Source organism: Heloderma suspectum, chromosome 10 (genome assembly GCF_057233095.1).
Source record: "Heloderma suspectum isolate Gila_16-S chromosome 10, 16-S_ref, whole genome shotgun sequence".
NCBI lineage: Eukaryota > Metazoa > Chordata > Lepidosauria > Squamata > Helodermatidae > Heloderma > Heloderma suspectum.
Window position 1 is genome coordinate 11,590,510 of NC_139467.1, and position 18,316 is coordinate 11,608,825.

Here is an 18,316-nt window from a genome sequence, read left to right on the forward strand (position 1 = left end):
CAGGCAGGCAACCGCAGTAGTGGCCAGGCAAGGGTTGGAATGCAGTAAAGGAAAGCCCTACAGTGGCCAGTCCAGGCTACAGTTGCGTGCCATTTTAAATCACAGTATTCCCCTAGCGTGAGAGGCAGTAAGCTGAACCAGTCAGCTCACTAGCTTTTGGGGGGTGGGGGGTGGCCAATGAGGCCATTAGAGAAGGTAGAGGCCTGTCCTCTCACTCTTCCAGGGCCCTAAATGGCTGTGTGTCCACAAAGCAGCATTTGACGGCTTGCTGCCATTCTCACACTAGGGAAAATACTGGGATTAGAACATAGCTGCTGCTTTCCTGTACTGTGCCAAGCCATTAGTCCTACCTGCCTGGGTGTCATGGGGGCTGGGGGGAATGGGACACACCACCATAGCCACAAACACTTGCTCCCGTTCTTAGTAAGGGGGCAGAAGACGGTGTGTGTGTGTGTGTGTGTGAACAAACAGGTCACTTTTCCTGGCTTTTTCCCCTATCCCCCCTGCCTTTTCGTACAGAGGCTGTTGGGTCTGCTGGGCCAGTGACCCCTGTAAAATGTGTTTGGTTTTTTTTTAAGACAGGGACCAATTTGTTCGCTTCCTACTACCACATGATGGGGGTGGGGGAAGTGACTGACCAGGATGGGGGGGGGGGCAAAATAACAGGCCAGCAAAACAGACAGGGCAGGGGAGGGCATGTTGCCCAGTGCTCCCCCTAAAGGCTGGCAGTAAAGCTAAAGTAGGTATATAGCATACCTATTTTATTGTATATATATTTTAATTCATCTAATTTTGGGGCTTTTTGATCTGTTTGTTGCTTGGGCAATTATTCCGGAGTAACCCGGTCTTTCTTATTTGCAAGTAGAGTTGCAGAAACTGGATTGTTTTACTTCGCTGTTTCTTGCTGTTATTTCTGGAGTTTAGGAGTGGGGTGGTTGTGGGAATGCTCAGAGATGAATTTTGGATGTTCAGAAATTGCTGGCCATGCTTACTCCTGAGTAAACCAGTCCTCCTTACTTGTGAATAGAGATGCACAAGCTGGAATTTTATACTGTGCTGCTTTCTCACTGTTACTTCTGAGGAGTTATGGAATGGGGTATCTCAGAAGGTGCTCAGTGAAAGAGATGGATTTTGGATGCTTTTCTGTGTGACTGTGCAGATATTTTCATTGTCATCTCTCAGTGCCTCCTTTTGCAATGGATTGCTGCTGGGTTCCAAAGACTACTTTTCTGTGTATTGTTGCTTTGAGGATACCATTATCATCATAATCATTTTGTGTGACTGGGTGGATTCTCACCCCCACTGCTTTGCACTCATGATCGTAAAATCACTTGATGCTCTGTGCAATGGGAGTTGTTTGTGGAACAGGAAAATGTGTGTCCAACGAAATGGCAGCCAGCATGGTTCTTTCCGCACTGCCTGTGGGGCGGGGAGAGCTCTGGTTCCTGCCCCCCCCACGCGATCAGAGCACTGTTTCTGACCTCAGATCAAAGAATATGTATGTCGCTGTCTAGGGGTCACAGGATTGCTCCCTGGTTAACGTATTATTATTTTCAAGCATGATGAGCAAATATATTATTTTTATAAGCAGGTTAACTCCAGTAATCCATGTTAATAATTTTCAATGCAGGTTGATACTGTCTCCATCTGCTCTCTGTATACACAGGAAACCTGCAGCCATATGAAAATGAGATTTTGACTCAGAAACTGTTTTAACTGCTGGAACTGCTGCTCGACTGCCAAAAGAAGGGAGTCATTACGGTAGGCACAATGTTTGGTGCTAAAGCTAGTGTCAAGAAGAAGATTCAGCCCCTCACCAGAATCTCAAATAGTTCAGGCCAGAAAAAGCTGTCCTGCTTCATTTTTCCAATCATGTTCTTTTGGGGTAAAACACACACACACACACACACACCATTTGCAGGGCAGTAGAAACTCCCTCACTACCTTAAGTGCAAATAGACTTTTACCAACATACCCTTTCCTTCCTGTCCAGGGATGAATTGCACATTTGCAGCACAAGTTAACTGTGGACAACAGTCCCTATTGGCAAGTGTGGGCACCAAGATACTTTCACCACCACCCATTCCTGGGGTTTTGTGGTAGTTTTTTTTTATTTTAAAATTGCTTAATACAGTGAAGGAAGAAAATAGAATAGATAAATGTACACAGGGCCACCAAAACCAAAAAGCTGTTGGGAATATTGCAATCTCATCTGCAAGTTGCAGGAAGGGGGCAATGTTGCAGTTAATTAGTTAATGCATGGGAATTTGGGGCAGAGCTTGCCTTAAGATCTCTATACCCTACCATGTGGTTTCCTGTGCTCCTTCCCTTCCTCCCACCCCCTCCCTGACCTTCCACCATTGTTGAGAGCCCACATTTGCTCTCCCTCTCCTACGTGCATGATGAAACGCAAAAGGGGCTGAACAAACCTTTTTAAAACCCTACGCTACACCTGAGTGTATATGCAATAATATTTGGAAGTAAAACTGTTTTCATTTACTTCATTGAAGAAGAGTGTGGTCTCTCTTTTATTGTGTGTGTGCAGGTGGGGACTGGCAAATGCTCATTCCGTTTTGCCATTCGTTTTTCCTCTGCTAACTGCTTTTTAACAGGGAGCAGCAGTGCCAAATAATCCCATCAAAAGCAAGGAGACACCTGAAGCGTGAAGCGATAGCTGAGCCAATATATGTCTGCATGTAAATTGCAGAGCCAGGGGAAGAGCTCTCTGTGGTTTATCGTTTTAAAAAACTACGATTACCTTCATCCTAAATTAATTTCAGTGGTGGAGACCTACATCCAGCTCTTGCCCTTCCCAATTGTTGTTTGGCGGCATCTGAGGATACATTCAAATACAGCCCTGCAACCAGCCCTAATCCTTCCCGTCTTGGAACTATTTCTTTGAACTTCTTTGGGTTTTAGCCATGTCAGAAAACATCTTAGTTTGCAACGCCTGTTGCGCCAAAGACACCACAGATAGGGCCACTTTTTCTATTACAGGCACCGCAACTGCCATAAGAGAGTTGTCCTTTTCTTCCTTGAGATGTTGGATTTCGCTTTCCATCTCTCTGGCTTTCTGCTGAAATCCTTCTTTCAGTAGTTGCTCTTGTTCCTGGAAAAGGCAAGGAGCACACAGAGGGAACAGATTGGAACAGAGCAGCAAATATGAACACAGGATGGGGTCAGGCCTGGACCAGAATTTATTTATTTATTTACAATATTTATATACCACTCCATATCTAAAACAGATTTTGGAGCGGTGAACGTAAGAGGTAAAACAGTAAAAAAGAATAAAAAGATTAAAACCATATTTATGCTTTTTAAAAACAGAATGCCAATGGAAACCGTGGCTGGTCAGTTAAGGAATGCCTCCTGGAACAGTGTTGTTTTCAAGAGGTGCTGAAAACAACACAGTGTTGGTGCCTGCCTGACCTCCAGGGGCAGGGAGTTCCAAAGAAAGGGGACCACCACCCTGAAGGCTCTCCTTCTGGTGGACTCCAATTGGGCCACAGGTCCATGTGGAACCACCAGGGGCATGCCCTCTGATGACATCACTGACAGAGCAGGTTGGTAGGGCGGAAGGCGCTCTCTCAGGTATCCTGGTCCCAAGTTGTTTAGGGTTTTGTACACTAGTACCAAAACCTTAAACCTGGCCTGGTAGTGAATGGGCAGCCAGTGCAGTTTCCTCAGCAAAGGAATTGCATGCTGAAAAGGGGCAGCTCCTGACATCAGCCGAGCTGCTGTGTTCTGCACTAGCTCCAGCTTCCGGACCAGCTTTAAGGGCAGCCCCACATAGTACGCATTGCAGTAATCCAGTCTTGAGGTTACTCGCACCTGTACCACTGTGCCCAAGTTATCCCTGTCCAGGAAAGGCCATAGCTGGCGAACCAGCCAAATGCTCACATTGCCTAGCTGTTGTGTTGGTCAGACACAAAACACAATTTTTTTCACCATGTTGCTGAATGAGAGGTACTCCCTAAAAACAGACATGCACCTAGCGTGAGCTATTTTGGGGGTTTCTTTGTTTTTAGCATATTGAATTTTGGGCAAAATCTGATGTGGCACAGAGATGGCAAGCATGAGGCAGGATCCAGGAAGGCCTTGGTTCCAAACTCAGTTAAATGATGAGTTTACATCCCACATTCCATATTTTTAAAAAGCATATTTCTCGATACTGTATTCGTAGAGCCTGTGCCAAGAGGGTGACATTGAGGAAACACAAGACCAATAGGAAGTCATTTAGATGGGTACAAGTGAATGGCAGAACAACCAACCGCTGGCTGTGGGCTAGATTTGGTCCCGGGTGTGTGTGTCATCAGCTGCGAACCATCATCTTAACAAGAGGATGAATAGATGACACATTGTAGTGAGTCCGAGGACTTATAGGAGGAACAGGCAACCTGGGGCCCACCAGTTGTTTTAGACTACAACCTCCATCAGCATGGCTAATAGTCAGGGATTATGGGAGTTGTTTTTTACTACACTGGAAGACTCCGGGTTGCCTATCCCGAGTCTGTACAGATTACATATAGCAAGTCAGAGTGTGTGCCTGGCTCAGCTCTCATTACCTTGAGTTTATGCTGCACCATCCTTTCGGTTTCCTTTTGCATCATCTTCTTCTCCTCCTCCATCTTCTTGTTCAGCAGCTGCAGCTGCTCATCGTGGCTTCGTTTCTGATTGTCCAGCATTTGCGTCAGCTTGGCCTGCTCCTGCTCCAACAGCTTCTGCTGAAGTTTGGCTGCTTCAGCCTGAACACGCAGGGCTGGGGTGCAGAGGAGAAAGAAGCGACGTGAATGGCTATTAGTCAGGGAAGCATGCAGGACACATAATCTGAGGGACCACCTGCTCCTATATGAATCTGCCTCTGTGTTACAATGTTCTGTTCAGGCCTTGCACTGAGCGGTCCCACCTTCGGAGGTTAGGTGGACAAAGGCTGTTCTGTATTGGCATCCAGTTCTTAGAACACCCTCCCAGGGCATGCTCATCAGGTTGCCTATATTTTTAGGCACCAATTATAATCGTTCTTTAATTTGCCCAAGCTTTTGGTGGCGTTTCAATTTGCAATATGTATAATTTATAACATATAAGGTCTGTCTGACCAGATCTGCACCTTCAGTTTCTTTCTCCTTGTCGGACAGGGCCTTGTCCATCTGAAGGACAGATTTTGTCACCGTCTCCTTGGATTTCAGGAAGTCTTCAAGAGCTTTGTCAGCCTGTTTGGGAGCAAAGGTTATTCGTTTTACCTAAAACTGGGAAAACCAAATGTGATTTTATGTTGGGATTAAAGACAAAAGGGTGGTATATAAATATAAGAGCATAAGAAGAGCCATGATGGGTTATATCAAAGATCTGTCTAGTCCAGCATTCTGATCCCACAGTGGCCAACCCGACGCCCCGATTGGAAGCCACAAGCAGAACAGGAGTGCAACAGCACCCTCCCACCCATGATCCCCAGCAACTAGTATTCAGAGCCATACAGTGAGTAATTGTAGTTTGGTGTGGTGCTGAGAAATTGGTTTTGCAGTCCCTAACCCCTCTCCTGCAAAGAGGTAATGTCTCTTAAGCCAGTTTAACAGGGCAATTCTATGCATGGTTACTCAGAATTAAGTCCTATTGAGTTCAATGGGGCTTACTCCCAAGTAGGAGTGCATAGTATTGCAGCCTCAGTCTATATAGTATGGATCTATCCTTGGTCAACATCAGGATGCTTCCTCTTTGTGCATGACGGAACTGCTGGATACTGGTCTACCTGAATCCCTTTGCCGGGCACCATATGGTATTTCTCTTCTATTTTGTGCAGTTCCTCCAGAAAATGCTTGTAGCCACCAGGCACAGAGTAGATTCCCATTTGGATCCCATCTTCCAGCTCCTGAGCAAGATCCATAAGCACAGCAAAGCAGCGGTCGAAGGACATCTGCTCATTCCTTTTGCAGAACTCCTCCTTTTTCTGATTCAACGTACGCTACCAGAACAAAACAAAGGAAGCACCATAAATACAGCACGTTAAGAATGGTCAGAAGATTTTCCTCACCAGAGTACTATGCAATGGGAGAACATATGAAGGCTACATCTAATCTACAGTACACATTTCAGTCAGTCTGACGGTCAGGGTATCCCTCAACAAAAGCATAAGAATTGGTTGTGACTGATATGATCTATATTGGCCGGATCTTTAAAGGTTTGGTCAACTTGATTTGTTTCCATCTTTTCTAAAGTTCAAAAATTTTAACTCCCCTCCACCCCCACTAATTGTCTGTTTAGAGATGTGCACAATTTCCTGTGGAGATCTTGTCTCACCCAGGCAAGTAAAAACAGATTAAGTCCTTTCATCCTTCCCATATAAGGTATGGAAACTCATTGGATTATCTAGTTCTTCTCTTTTCTTTCCATCATTGGCTAACACGTTTTTCTTCTCATCCTGACTTGATCAGTTTTCAATCCAAGAAAAAAAAAAGACACAGGCAATTCAAAAAGAGGAGATCGTCTTTGTTTGGGAGGTTCTAGCTTCCACTTGAACTCAGCTAGCCACTGGATAGATTTCCTACTTCCCCTTGGTTCTTTGCAGCAGGCAATATGTGGCTGACCCTATTTTGAACGAGACTTCTGGAAAGCCATGTAAATTTGGAAAGATCCTGTTAGTCGTGACATTTACAACTATACAGCCTAAGCTGGATTTTGTCTAAGGAAGCTTGCACTTTGTTATTTTATTCATGGTTTTTTTGGTGCCAGTTTTAGATGTTTCCCCTGGGCCTATCCAAGTCACTGCTGGGTCCATGTCTGCTCTCTTGAAAATATTGGGATTCTTTTTATCTGGACTTTACTATTATAAATTATAATACTGATATGATAATATTAGAAGTATTTAGAAATAATAAGGCATCTCTGGAGGCCTGTTGAACATCGAGAATGGCATCAGACCCCATGTTTTTTTATTTGTTGACAATGGGGGGGTCACTTTAGGGACCATGGAAATGGACCAGGGTGCTGGGTGAAAATAACCCTGTGGCCCCCTTCCTCCAACACTGGCACAGAAGATGATGAGGCACAAAAGAGAACCTACCTCCAGCTCAGCTTGAAATGTTTCAATGTTGCTCCCAAAGGCCCGGTCCATGAACACACCAATGGCCTCCCTCTCGCACTCTGCGTGCACCCGCAGCAGCTCTTCAACAGTGCCCGTGGGCATCGTCAGCCGCTGCCCCATCCCCTCTTCATAGCAGGAAACGGCCTCGCGCACGGCAGCGGAATTCTCAATCTCGGCCAGGGCCAGCACGGCGTTCTCCAAGCAGGGCACGTGTCCACTGTTGATAGCATCGACGTAGGTCTGCATCAGGTTCGCAAGCACTGAAAAGAAAAGGATCAGGGAAGTCGCAGAATCACAAGCTGTAGAACTGGAAGGAGCACCTGAATGAACCTCCTTACACTGAGTTCCAGTTCTTTGCAAACCCTGCCACAGAAGTGAAGTAATTTGATAACTTGGAATCAGAAAAAACAATGCAAAGCAAACAAATTTGGTTTGCATAACTTAATCTAGATACAGAATGTACATGTCCTCAGGGCAGAATGCACATGGCTGTAACTAAATGACTGCATTCGGATGACACGCTAAACCATGATGCATTGTTTTCTTGAACAATGTGTTAGCACGTCGTCCAAACCTGGACCAGTTTATCAGGGTGGGTTGTTTTTCGGAAACAACCCACCCCAATAAGCCATGGTCTGTTGTAGGGGTTGTTTTACCCACAGTGGGTTGATGCATCATCGGAATCCAGACATGCCAACCCATCATAGGTAAAGGGCATTGGGCGGCAAGCCACTCGGCAAGAGCGGCAGAAACCCCTCCCAGAAGGGACCCTACTAGCTTCGGTACCTCCTGATCCCTAGATGTAGTAATGTTCTGAGGCCATCTGGACCTGTGGCACTGGCAGGCAGCAGCTGCCAAGGTGACAGAGAATAACGGGCGGACAATAAGAGAAGAACAGCTCTGGCCAAAAAGGCTCACTGCCCCCAACCTATAACTGTGCAGGAACTTCTCTCACTTCTTCCGGTCACAGTGTGGCCTCCTGGGACTGTCTTGGGTTGGGAGGTCTCCCAGATGTGCTGACAGAAACGGCTCACTGGTTCCAAGAAATCTGCCTCCAAATCCTCTTCTTGCAGTTCCTCAAGCCGAGGCAGGTTTCGCTTGTTAGCTGGACGGTCAAACGTGAAACACTTCCGTGAAGGAAAGAACTTGCGGATACATGACCGGGGCAGGTTGCATGTCTTGATTTGCTCCGTGTCGCCTAGGGAAGAAGAAGAGGCAGGTGGGTGTGGTACTCTGTGGGTATTGCCAGATTGCAGGCCTTCCCCACCCTGGTGTCTTCTGCCCCAGCCAGTAAGGGCAATAATCAGAAATGCTGGGAGAGGGGGATGGAATAGGGAATGAGAGGCTCCAAACAGCCTAACTGATGCAAAGTTGCTCAAGCTTCCATATGTACTATTTTTGTAGATTTAAAATGTAGTGTAAGAGTGCCTTTATGCATGCACAGAATGCATTTCCCTCTCCAGGAGTGCTCACATGCAGACGTCTGAATGGGCAGGTCTTCTCGGTCAGGAGCGACAGGATTCCTGGCAGAACCAGTTCAAACAACCCAAGTGATTCTTTTAGTTATAGTTGAGGGACCCCCTGTCTCCATATGAATGAATGTATTCACTTTTTTTTATTTATTTACAGCGTTTATAGAGCATTTCTGGCCACCCTACAACAGAGTTCTCAGGATGGCTCACAACAAGAAATAAAACCACGCTGGGAATATAATTTAAGTGTGGTATAAAAATATTTTGATAAATAAAGAAATATTGGGATAGAAATCTTTTTACAGCTACCAATGTAGCCTGCAATGTGAGTTATGTGTTTCAGGACCCTCGTATGATACCTGTGTGTTTTGTTCTTTGGGGCAAAGAGCAGCTTGCAGGGAGAGGAATTTAGGGTGCAATCCTATGCAAGTTTAGACAGAAAAAGTCATACAACTGCCAGCATTCCCCAGACAGCATGGCTGGCTAGGGCATGCTGGGAGCTGAAGGACTCTTTTTTTTCTTCTCTAAACATGCACAGGATTGTGCCCTTAATGAGTAAAGCAGCACAGCGGGAGGATGAATGGGGTTCCCTGGACTTCAATGGTCTGCACACACGTGCCATACACACTTACCTGGGAGAGAGCACCACTGAATGCAGTGGGGCTTACTTCGAGTAGGATTGTGCTGTTAATCCAGGCATGGGCAACTTGTGGCCCTCCAGTTGTTTTTGGCCTACAATTCCCATCAGCCCTAGCCAGCATAGTCAATGGTGAAGAAGGATGTGAATTATAGGCCAAAACATCTGGAAGACCACAATTACCCACCCCTGTGTTAACCCTTTCTTTAAATGGGTAGTGTCAACATTTTGCCATTCAGGAATATAAGCGGGCGGCAAAGCCCAGCAGACCTTATAAAACAGAGCAAAATATCCCTGTTGGATAGAAAACTCTGATCAATTCCCCACTGAGCTGTAAGAAAGTAGAGCAAGCAGAAAAATAAGAGGGCCCCTTAGAAGGATCTGCTCTGATGTTGGGGGGAGAGACAAATGTCTTCTTCACCATCCATGCTGCATTTTATTTTGCACTTACCATGCTGCAGTTTCAAGGCATTCTCCAGGTACCCGTCCTCGCTGACAGGACGTCCGTCTATCTCCAGTTGCAGCGTGAAATCCCGCACAGCCCAGATGAAGGCTGGGAAGAAACGGACAAATTCAGCAGAACTGTCTTCCTCTGGGTGACGCTCAGAGGATGCTTTTGCTCTAATCTTCTTTGTCAGCTCTGTAACATACCTGCAGCCGGCTAAGGAAGAGACCTTCCAGTACTGTTGTTGAGCCTTAGAATTTGAGGGTAAAATCCAGCGTAACTCCTACTTAGAGTAGACCCACTGAAATGAATGTGACAAGTTAGTCATGACTAACTTCAGTCCCATTCATTGCAGTGGGTCTACTGTGAGTAGGACTTGTGTTAGATTTTGCCGTAAACTTCTCCCAAATCATGTATTTGCTAAGACTTTGTATATATACCTCTGGGTGGGCTGGCAGCAACAAGATGGACCCTTGAGCATGTGCAGAGAGTACTTTCCTTACCCTGATCTCACAATAGTAAATTAGGCATGGATTTGTGGCAAGGGGCTTCTTTATCAAGGTGGCCTTAAACCCTTGCTTTATACATTAAGATCCTTTCCCACTTCTACCCACTTTTGGCAAATCCCCTGGGCACCCACCAAGCTACTGCACATCTTCATTCCTCACACCACACTGTCCCAATGAGCACCTCACCTCGCACCTGTTGCCTCTCCCCTCCTGACAGTTACAAGCCCTCTGTGTTTCTTTTGCCCCTCATTACAAGCCCTCTGAATTTCCTTTGCCATATATATATATATATAAAAAATATTTGTATACTGCTCCACATCTACAACCGATTTCAGAGCAGTGAACATAAAAGGTAAAATAGTAAAAGGATAAAAAGATTAAAACGCCATATTAAAATTAATGCTTTAAAAAAATGCCAATAAAACTGTGGCTGGTCAGTTAATGGATGCCTCCTGGAACAGTGCTCTTTTCAGGAGGCACTGGAAGCAACACAGTGTTGGTGCCTGCCTAACCTCCAGGGGCAGGGAGTTCCAAAGAAAGGGGGCCACCACCCTGAAGGCTCTTCTCCACGTGAACTCCAGTCAGGCCATAGGTCCATGTGGACCCACCAAGAGCATGCCCTCTGATGGCCTCAGTGACCAGGCAGGTTGGTAAGGGGGAAGGTGCACTCTCAAATATCCTGGTCCCAAGTTATTTAGGGCTTTGTACGCTAGTAAGAATACCTTAAACCTGGCCCGGTAGCGAGCAGGTAGCCAGCACAGTTCCCTCAGCAAAGGAGTTGCATGCTGAAAAGGAGCAGCTCCCGACATCAGCCGAACTGCTGTGTTCTGCACTAGCTCCAGCTTCCGGAGCAGACTTCCTAAGCATCAAGGCAGGTCAGGAAAGGAAAGTTCCACTTGCTGCTTCTTCAAAAGCTGTGTCCCGCTGTCATGCTCCCCCCTGGAGGAATCCTCCTCAGAGGAAGAGCTGGAGCTCCCAGAAATGGAAGGCAGACCCCAGAGCAGTTCCTGTTGCCAGACCAGGAGGAGCCCAGGCCCTTGGGGGAGATGGCAGCAGAACTGCCCCGTCGAGGGGACGGGACTCTGCCTCTGAGGCTGAGCAACTGCCTGGCTCCCAGGAGCACTGTTGCCTCAAGCGACAGACCAGTGGGCCCCGTGAGAAGTGCTCACTTGCAAGGAAGGATTCCTCAGGAGAAAGTGACTCCTTATGAGTAGGGCTCTGCCCAGAGAGCTCTAATGTACTGCAGCTGAGCCCTGGGCGGGACTCACTAGGCTTTAGTGTGACAGCCTTCAGTGTCTGCCTACTCAGTGCTGGAAACAACATTGTACTTCCAGCTCCCATGCCTCCTGGGCCTTGTCCTATGATGGATGCTCCATGCTACTGACCCTTGGACTCCTTCTGCACTCTGCTTCTGGACTATGTAATGTATTGGACTGCCTATCTATTGACCTCTGCCTGCTACCTGAACCTCTCCTGCCTTAGCCTGACCCCACTTATCTGGCTGCTGGCCTGTGTTTTGCCCTTTGCCTACTCTCTTGACCACTCCTGCTCAGCCTGGACCCCACTGGACTGAAACCTGTGTGCTTGATTATTTGCTGACTTCATTGCCTCGCTTGTTAGTCCTGCACTCAGAGTCTGCTGCGGCCATTGCAGGGCACCCACGTAAAGTGCCACCCTAGGCAGCCACCTAGAGCTGTCTTGTAGTTCTCCCGACCCAACCATGCGGGCCCGGTTGCAGTTTCTGATGCCTCTGAAGGATACTGTAGCTTCTCCAAAGCCGTCTGGTCGATAGTGCCCATGCTGTTATACACCAGAGTGCTGCTGAGAAGAATGGCCAGTGCAAAGATCCATGAATCATTCTTGGTGTTCCCCTGAAACAGAAAGGCATTTTAGGGCCTCACTTCCCAAGGCTCCGTTACTCCAGATCCCCACACGCCATTCTCTGCTGCCGATCCTTTCTCTGGAATCTGCATGTGCACAACCAGCTGCTTTGGAGCTGGTGTTCTGTTGTTTTCCCTCTGTTAAACCAAGCTGACAGTGTTGTTTGAACTGAGATGGCTGAGCCTGTATCTGGAAGGCTTGTGGCGGCTAGAGCGTGCACATTCTACAACTGTGGGCAAGTGCCCGACAAGCACAAAACGTATTTTATTTTGGTGTTTATGTCTTGCCACTCAATCTCTCACAAGGCCTCCAGAGTGGCTTGCACCAGAACTTGGGCACAGGAACTGGACATCCTGAGAATCTCAGCTCTTGTTTAAAATATAAAGCAAGTTTCTAGTCCCTAAAGCAGGGGTGGGGAACCTGTGGCCCTTCAGATGTTGTTGCTCTCCAGCTCCTATCAGTCCCAGTCAACGTGGACATGCTGGCTAGGGCCGATGGGACTTGGAGTCCAACATCTGGAGGGCCACTGGCCCCGCATCTCTTCCCTAAGACTTTGAAAGTGCACTCCTACTACCAAGCAGGATTGTCGGTGGGTATGGCTGCAGTGCCCTATATAGCTTTCTATAGTCTCCCATTACCAGCAGAAGCAGAACAAGTTATGCAGAATGAGCAAACAAAGATAAAATAGCATGCTGTAAAGTGTACCAGATTCAGTATATGTCTTGGCACGTTTTGATTATTTTAATAGAAAGTACACAAAGGCTTGGTGGCTCAGTTCAGAATCACAGTTTGTGTTTGTATTTACTAACTTTTTAATGGATTTCTAGCTTAATAACTGATATATTGTTTTTATTGATTTCTCTAAGCTGCCTTGAATGCCTGTTTTTCACAGACATGCATACATAAAATATGTTAAGACTGGGGCAATAATAAAGCATTGCAGGGAAATGAGTAGCAGAGGAAGGAGCTGTGATTTATGACTACGAGTTGTGGTGGTGCACATGACAGATGCACCATCTGCTGAGCACCACTACCTGCACCGACACACCTCTGGTTTCTACATCTTAATAAATACTGACCACAGGTTTATAGGTTTTCCTCTACAGACATGAGGACTAGAATCTTGTTCTTTTCCTACCACTATATTCTCGGTTATAGAAACATTCCAAAATGATTGACCCACGTAAATAAACATCCACCACCGCAGGCACCAGATGGGGATATCTTGCCCCAAGGCATTGTCTGCAGGTGCTGGTCTCTCCCCTCACCCTGCTGCCACCTTCCTCAGCTCACCTTCTGCGCATCCCCCAATCCCTCCGTGTCAAGCAACACCAGTGTGCAGTCCGGCCTGCAGGGGTGAGGGAGGCACCACACCCAGATGCCCTTGGTGAGCCCCTGCACCGTGGCACCCAGACAGAAACCTGAAGGAAGGACGCACAAATGGTTTAGAAAACACAAGGGCCATGGCAGAGACCTGCAGTGCTGTGCTCAGTTCCTGGTCCTACTGAACTCAGGGGGTTGGATCCAGACTTAATTAGAATAGACACATTGAAGTGAATGGGGCAAGTAAGCCATTACCTGATTTAAGTCCCACTGCTCTAAGCACTACAAAGTCTGGATCCAACCGTGTGCAACTTATTTCATTTCTGCACCACCCAATGGCCAAAGCTCCCTGGGGAGTTCACAACCATTAAAACCATGAAAAATACAATATAAAAGCTGTGTATATATAGGGGTGTGTGTGTTGTGTGTATATTTCTGAGCAAACACGTCCAGGATCAGGTTATAAGCCCTCTCCTTTGTCTTAAACTCCCCCAAGTGAAACAAAGCCTCACTACCTGTAAAGGGAATGCCAAGTCTATGTAACTCTGCTTGCTCAAGTTTATTACTCCTGACTATCCCTCACTGTCTGGTGAAATTTACATTGCAAGCTCCTTGGGGTAGAAACCTGTCATTTTGGTGATATACTCTGTAAAGCTGCATGTATGTTGATGGTTCTCTATAAATATTATTGTTATTACACTCCTGTTCCTCCATTCTTCTCCCCAGGATAGGCAGAAAAATCCACGGGTCCTGACTCCCAGTTCCTGCTGCGCCAGATGCCACCTCTTTGTTCCCACTCTTTGACTGTGCTAAGCCACTAGACTCCATCCCTTGGTAGCATTTAGTCAGCCCTTCACCTCTTCTCTTGCCGGCGAGCCTGTTCATGAGGTAGGACTTGCCCGTCCGGTACAGCCCCACAATGGCCACCACCACCACCGGCTGGCGGATCCCCGCAAGCACCGCTGCAGCCTCCTCATTCACCACAAGCTTCCCGCTGGGTCTGTTCTCAATTAGGCAGGTAGGAGCTGCCGTGCAGGCATATTCCGAAGCCATCGTGCAAAAGCCAGGAGATCTGCAGGAGGGAAACAGCCGTGCTCATTACTAAGGCTGGAATTACAGTGCTAAACAGAAGCATAGTGTATGTGTGTGTGCAGGGTGGGGGGCGGGGAGAGTATGTGTGTATGGAAAATTGACTGGGAAAGGAAGGAAATTAGGGCCAACACAGATAATTCTTGAGCTTCACAACTCTGGGAACGTCTGGCATCTGAAGATTGCAGATGGACATTCTCAGGGCTGGGTTGGGGGTCATGGGCAGTTGCCCTAGCACGGCACACAGCAGTATATTCTCCAGCACCAGGTCTTTGGCATCAGTGGAAGAAGGTGAAAGCACAGCAGGCAGGAGCTTCTGCTCTGTTCAGGCCTAGAATCACAGGCCCCCATCCTCAGCCATCTGCCAGGGCCCTGGCACGGCCCCTGCTGACACTTGCGTTGGGGCATTGTGGGTTATAAAATGATGGCTTGCTGGCTCCCAGCGAGACTGCCTATTGTTGCCGACACCATATTCCTTGTATTTGTTTGTTTTGCTGTAATGTTGTTTGTTTTAAGCTGTCCTTTTGCCCAACTGTGGAACTTTATCAGGAGTTGTGGAATGTTAAATACAAGATGAATAACATTCTTTCACAGCAGGCGGAATTTGCCTTAACTTATTTACGACAGGCATATTGGGGAAACGGCGAACATCCCTCTAGAGAGGTTGACAAATGGCAAGGAGTCAGGTCAGGTGTAGAACTGACACAGTGTCCTAGGGCTTCTTCACATGGAGCTTTTATCCTGCTATTGAGACTGCTCACTCACAGAACTTTGTGGTTCCTTTTCGTGATGTTGTCAACCTCCGGGGCACATCCAGAGGTATTTCCTGGTTATTCCATCTTTAAAAGCTATGAAAACAGCCACTAGATGGCGCTGTTTCATTGAGTTCTATGGAACCTTGAAAATTACAAACTTCCCCTCTCAGCAATCACGTGGTTGCCATCTGGGAGCCCACTGCAAATGCGGAAAGGCTCCACAGTGGGAGGACTGCAGGTTTTTTCTTTAATGTCTTAGAAATCCGAGCTCATTTTAGTCTGTCTCGAATCTCTCCAGCATCCCTAGATGTGTGAGCTTTCTTTGCATATTTATTTTGCATCCATTTTCTGTCAAACTGTCCTTCCTTTCACAAATGGTCTAGTTTCATCTTGGTAAGCCAAAGAATCTATTTTGACTGGGCCCCGAATAAATCAGGCCTCCAGATTAATATAGTCCCAGTAAAATTCTGGCACATTGTTTTAAACTGCAAAAACATCAAAATATTTCATTTATTAAAGATGAGAGTGATACAATATACACCTCTCCCACAGATATAAACCCACAATTTGTAAAGTTTTTTTTTCTGATTTGTATAGTATGGGTAGTGAAACACGGATGCTTTTTTTTCCCTCTCATGTTGATCTTCCACATTTAGATTCTTCACAATAGCAGTTTCTCTCAACTCCTTTGAGTACTGAGAAAATTACGAAAGCAATTAAGAATAGGAATACTGGGAAATCGCCTGGTCCAGACAGAATTTCTAATTGAGAGATGTCAGAGGGTACTGAAATGCAAAATGTACCAGCGGTGATGCTGGCTGGGGAATACTGGGAGGTGTAGGACTTCTTCCTGTCTAAACAAACATGCACTGGATTGTGCCCTTAATGGTAAAAAAAAGGTAAAGGTGTCCCCAGCCAGTCGTGTCCGACTCTAGGGTGCGGTGCTCATCCCCGTTTCTAAGCCGAAGAGCCAGCGCTGTCCGAAGACGCTTCCGTGGCCATGCGGCCAGCATGACTGAACACCGAGGTGCACGGAACGCTGTTACCTTTCCCGCCGAGGCAGTACCTATTTATCTACTTGCAATTTCTTGCTTTCGAACTGCTAGGTTGGCAGGAGCTGGGACTGAAGACGGGAGCTCACTCCCTCACGCAGCACTCGGGTCTCGAACTCCGGTCTGCAGTTCAGCATCTTAACCACTAAGCCACCGCGGCCCTCTGCCCTTAATGGTGGCCATTCACAAAGGGGTGTTGGGCAATAACACGGACATCATTACAATGAATGAAAAGAGGCTCTCACATGCATCTGGATCAGGTTGCTAGACTCTCAGCAACAACAGAAACCCTCCTTGGCTTCCTGTTAGCTACTAAGCCCAATTCATGGTGCTGGTTTTCACCTTTAAAGCCCTAAAAAAGCTTGAAGCCCGGATACCTGAAGAACCATTCTGATCTTCAGAGGAGGTCCCTTCCCCCAGTACCATCAGCGGGAGAAAAAAATATCCTTTCCGATCTGCCTTGTGGGGTGCACGGGCTTCTAACTGTCGCCCCACTTCCCCGGAGGGAGGCCGCGCTTATGCACGTATTCGTCTGATTTGCACCCCGCCTTCCCACCGAGGAACCGGCGCTCCGGGCAGCGAGCAGCAACGCGAGCCAGGGTTATCCCGCAGGCCGAACGCAGGGAGCAGCTGGCGCGCGGTTCTCCCACGGTGATCTCGCGCACGGCGCCCCTCTCCCGCGCCCCTTCCAACACCAGCCCGTCCCTGCTTTGCCGCCGCCGCCGCGAACGACCTTCCCGACTTGCTGGGCCCCGGGAGTGAGCGCAACCGCCCCGGCGGGGAAGGCGGAGGGAGGGAGCCCGCAGTCGCCTCCCCGTGGACCCTCCCGCCGCCCCCACTTTCGCCCCGGGTGCTGCAAGCTCCCAGCCCGGCGGAAGGAACGAAGCGGCGGCGCGGCAGCGAGAAGCGCCGTTTCTTACCTTCTCCCCAGCGAGCGTCCGCTTGAGCTGGCCTCGGCGGCGGGCGGCGCTTCCCCGCGCGCTCCTCGGCCGCCTCGGGGCGCCTCGCTCTCTGCTGAGAGAACGAGCGGGGCCCCGTCAGAGGCGCCCTCGGACGGGGCGGGCGGCTTCTCTGCAGAGGCCGCAGAGCAGCGCCCCGGGCCCGGAGGGGCGCGTGCGGAGCCGAGCCGAGCCGAGCCCGCAGCCCGCCGGACCGAGGAGCAGGCGCGGAGGTCTGCGGCGGCGGCGGCGGGCCGAGAGAGCCCAGCAGAGCGGGGGGCCGCGCCGCGCCCTCGCCGCAGCAGCGGGAAACGCGGAGAGCCGGGGGGTTGCGGACCTCTGCCGAGCCAGGCCGCGCGGGCGGGCGGAGGAAGCAGCAGCGCCAGAGCCGAGGCCTCCCCTCCCTCCCTCCCTCCCTCCCCTCCTTCCTTGTCGAAAGAGCGCCGGCGACCACGGGGAACCGGCCCTCCGCCCGATTCTCGGGGCAGGCTGAGCTTCGCGGATCGAAAGTGAAACTGCAACGGCTGCCTCTGCGGGGAAAGGAGGGGTGCTCCCGCGAAATCGGCGCTGCGCCAGCCGGCTGAAATACTGCTTCATAGAATCAGAAGAGCGAGGCGAGGCTGGAAGGGGCCCACAAGACCATCCTGACAGCCCCCTGCTCAGTGCAGGAATCCAAGTCAGAGCATCCCTGACAGGCGGCTGCCAGCCTCGCCTTGAAGGCCTCCAGTGTGGGGGAGCCCCCCGCCTCCCCAGGGAATTGGTTCCATTGCCGTACTGCTCTAATGGTCAGGACGTTTCTCCTGATGTTCAGCCGGAATCTGGCTTCCTGTCACTTGAGCCCATTATTCGGTGCCCTCTACCCTGGGATGATCGAGAAGAGATCCTGGCCTTCCTCCCTGTGACAACCGTTCAAGTACTTGAAGAGCGCTATCATGTCTCCCCTCAGTCTTCTCTTCTCTAGGCTAAACATGCCCAGTTCTTTCAGTCTCTCCTCATAGGGCTTTGTTTCCAGCCCCCTGATCATCTTTGTTGCCCTCCTCTGAACCCTCTCCAGTTTGTCTGCATCCTTCTTAAAGTGTGGCGCCAGAACTTTCTGTTTCCTGAGCAATGATTTGCTGCTGAAACCAAGATTGTGAG

At 48.7% G+C, this 18,316-nt stretch overlaps 2 protein-coding genes across 2 annotated transcripts in view; one reads left to right on the top strand and one right to left on the bottom strand.

Moving 5' to 3' along the window:
• The window catches only part of LOC146337690 (protein CFDP2-like), a 21,565-nt gene extending 19,059 nt beyond the window's left edge, over positions 1-2,506 (top strand). The window contains exon 7 of the mRNA XM_084815137.1: positions 1,667-2,506. The gene's annotated coding sequence lies outside the window, so the exon portion shown is untranslated. The remainder of the gene's footprint in view (positions 1-1,666) is intronic.
• LOC146337691 (guanylate-binding protein 1-like) lies at positions 2,088-17,705 on the bottom strand. Its single transcript, XM_084815131.1, has 11 exons — positions 17,162-17,705; positions 14,203-14,417; positions 13,316-13,443; positions 11,903-12,012; positions 9,639-9,838; positions 8,034-8,276; positions 7,058-7,338; positions 5,747-5,959; positions 5,108-5,210; positions 4,566-4,759; positions 2,088-3,109 (listed from the first exon to the last, which is right to left on the bottom strand). The coding sequence occupies exons 2-11, from the start codon at positions 14,396-14,398 to the stop codon at positions 2,891-2,893; spliced, it is 1,887 nt and encodes a 628-aa protein (XP_084671257.1). The 5' UTR covers positions 14,399-14,417; positions 17,162-17,705; the 3' UTR covers positions 2,088-2,890.
• Between the last annotated feature and the right edge of the window lie 611 nt (positions 17,706-18,316).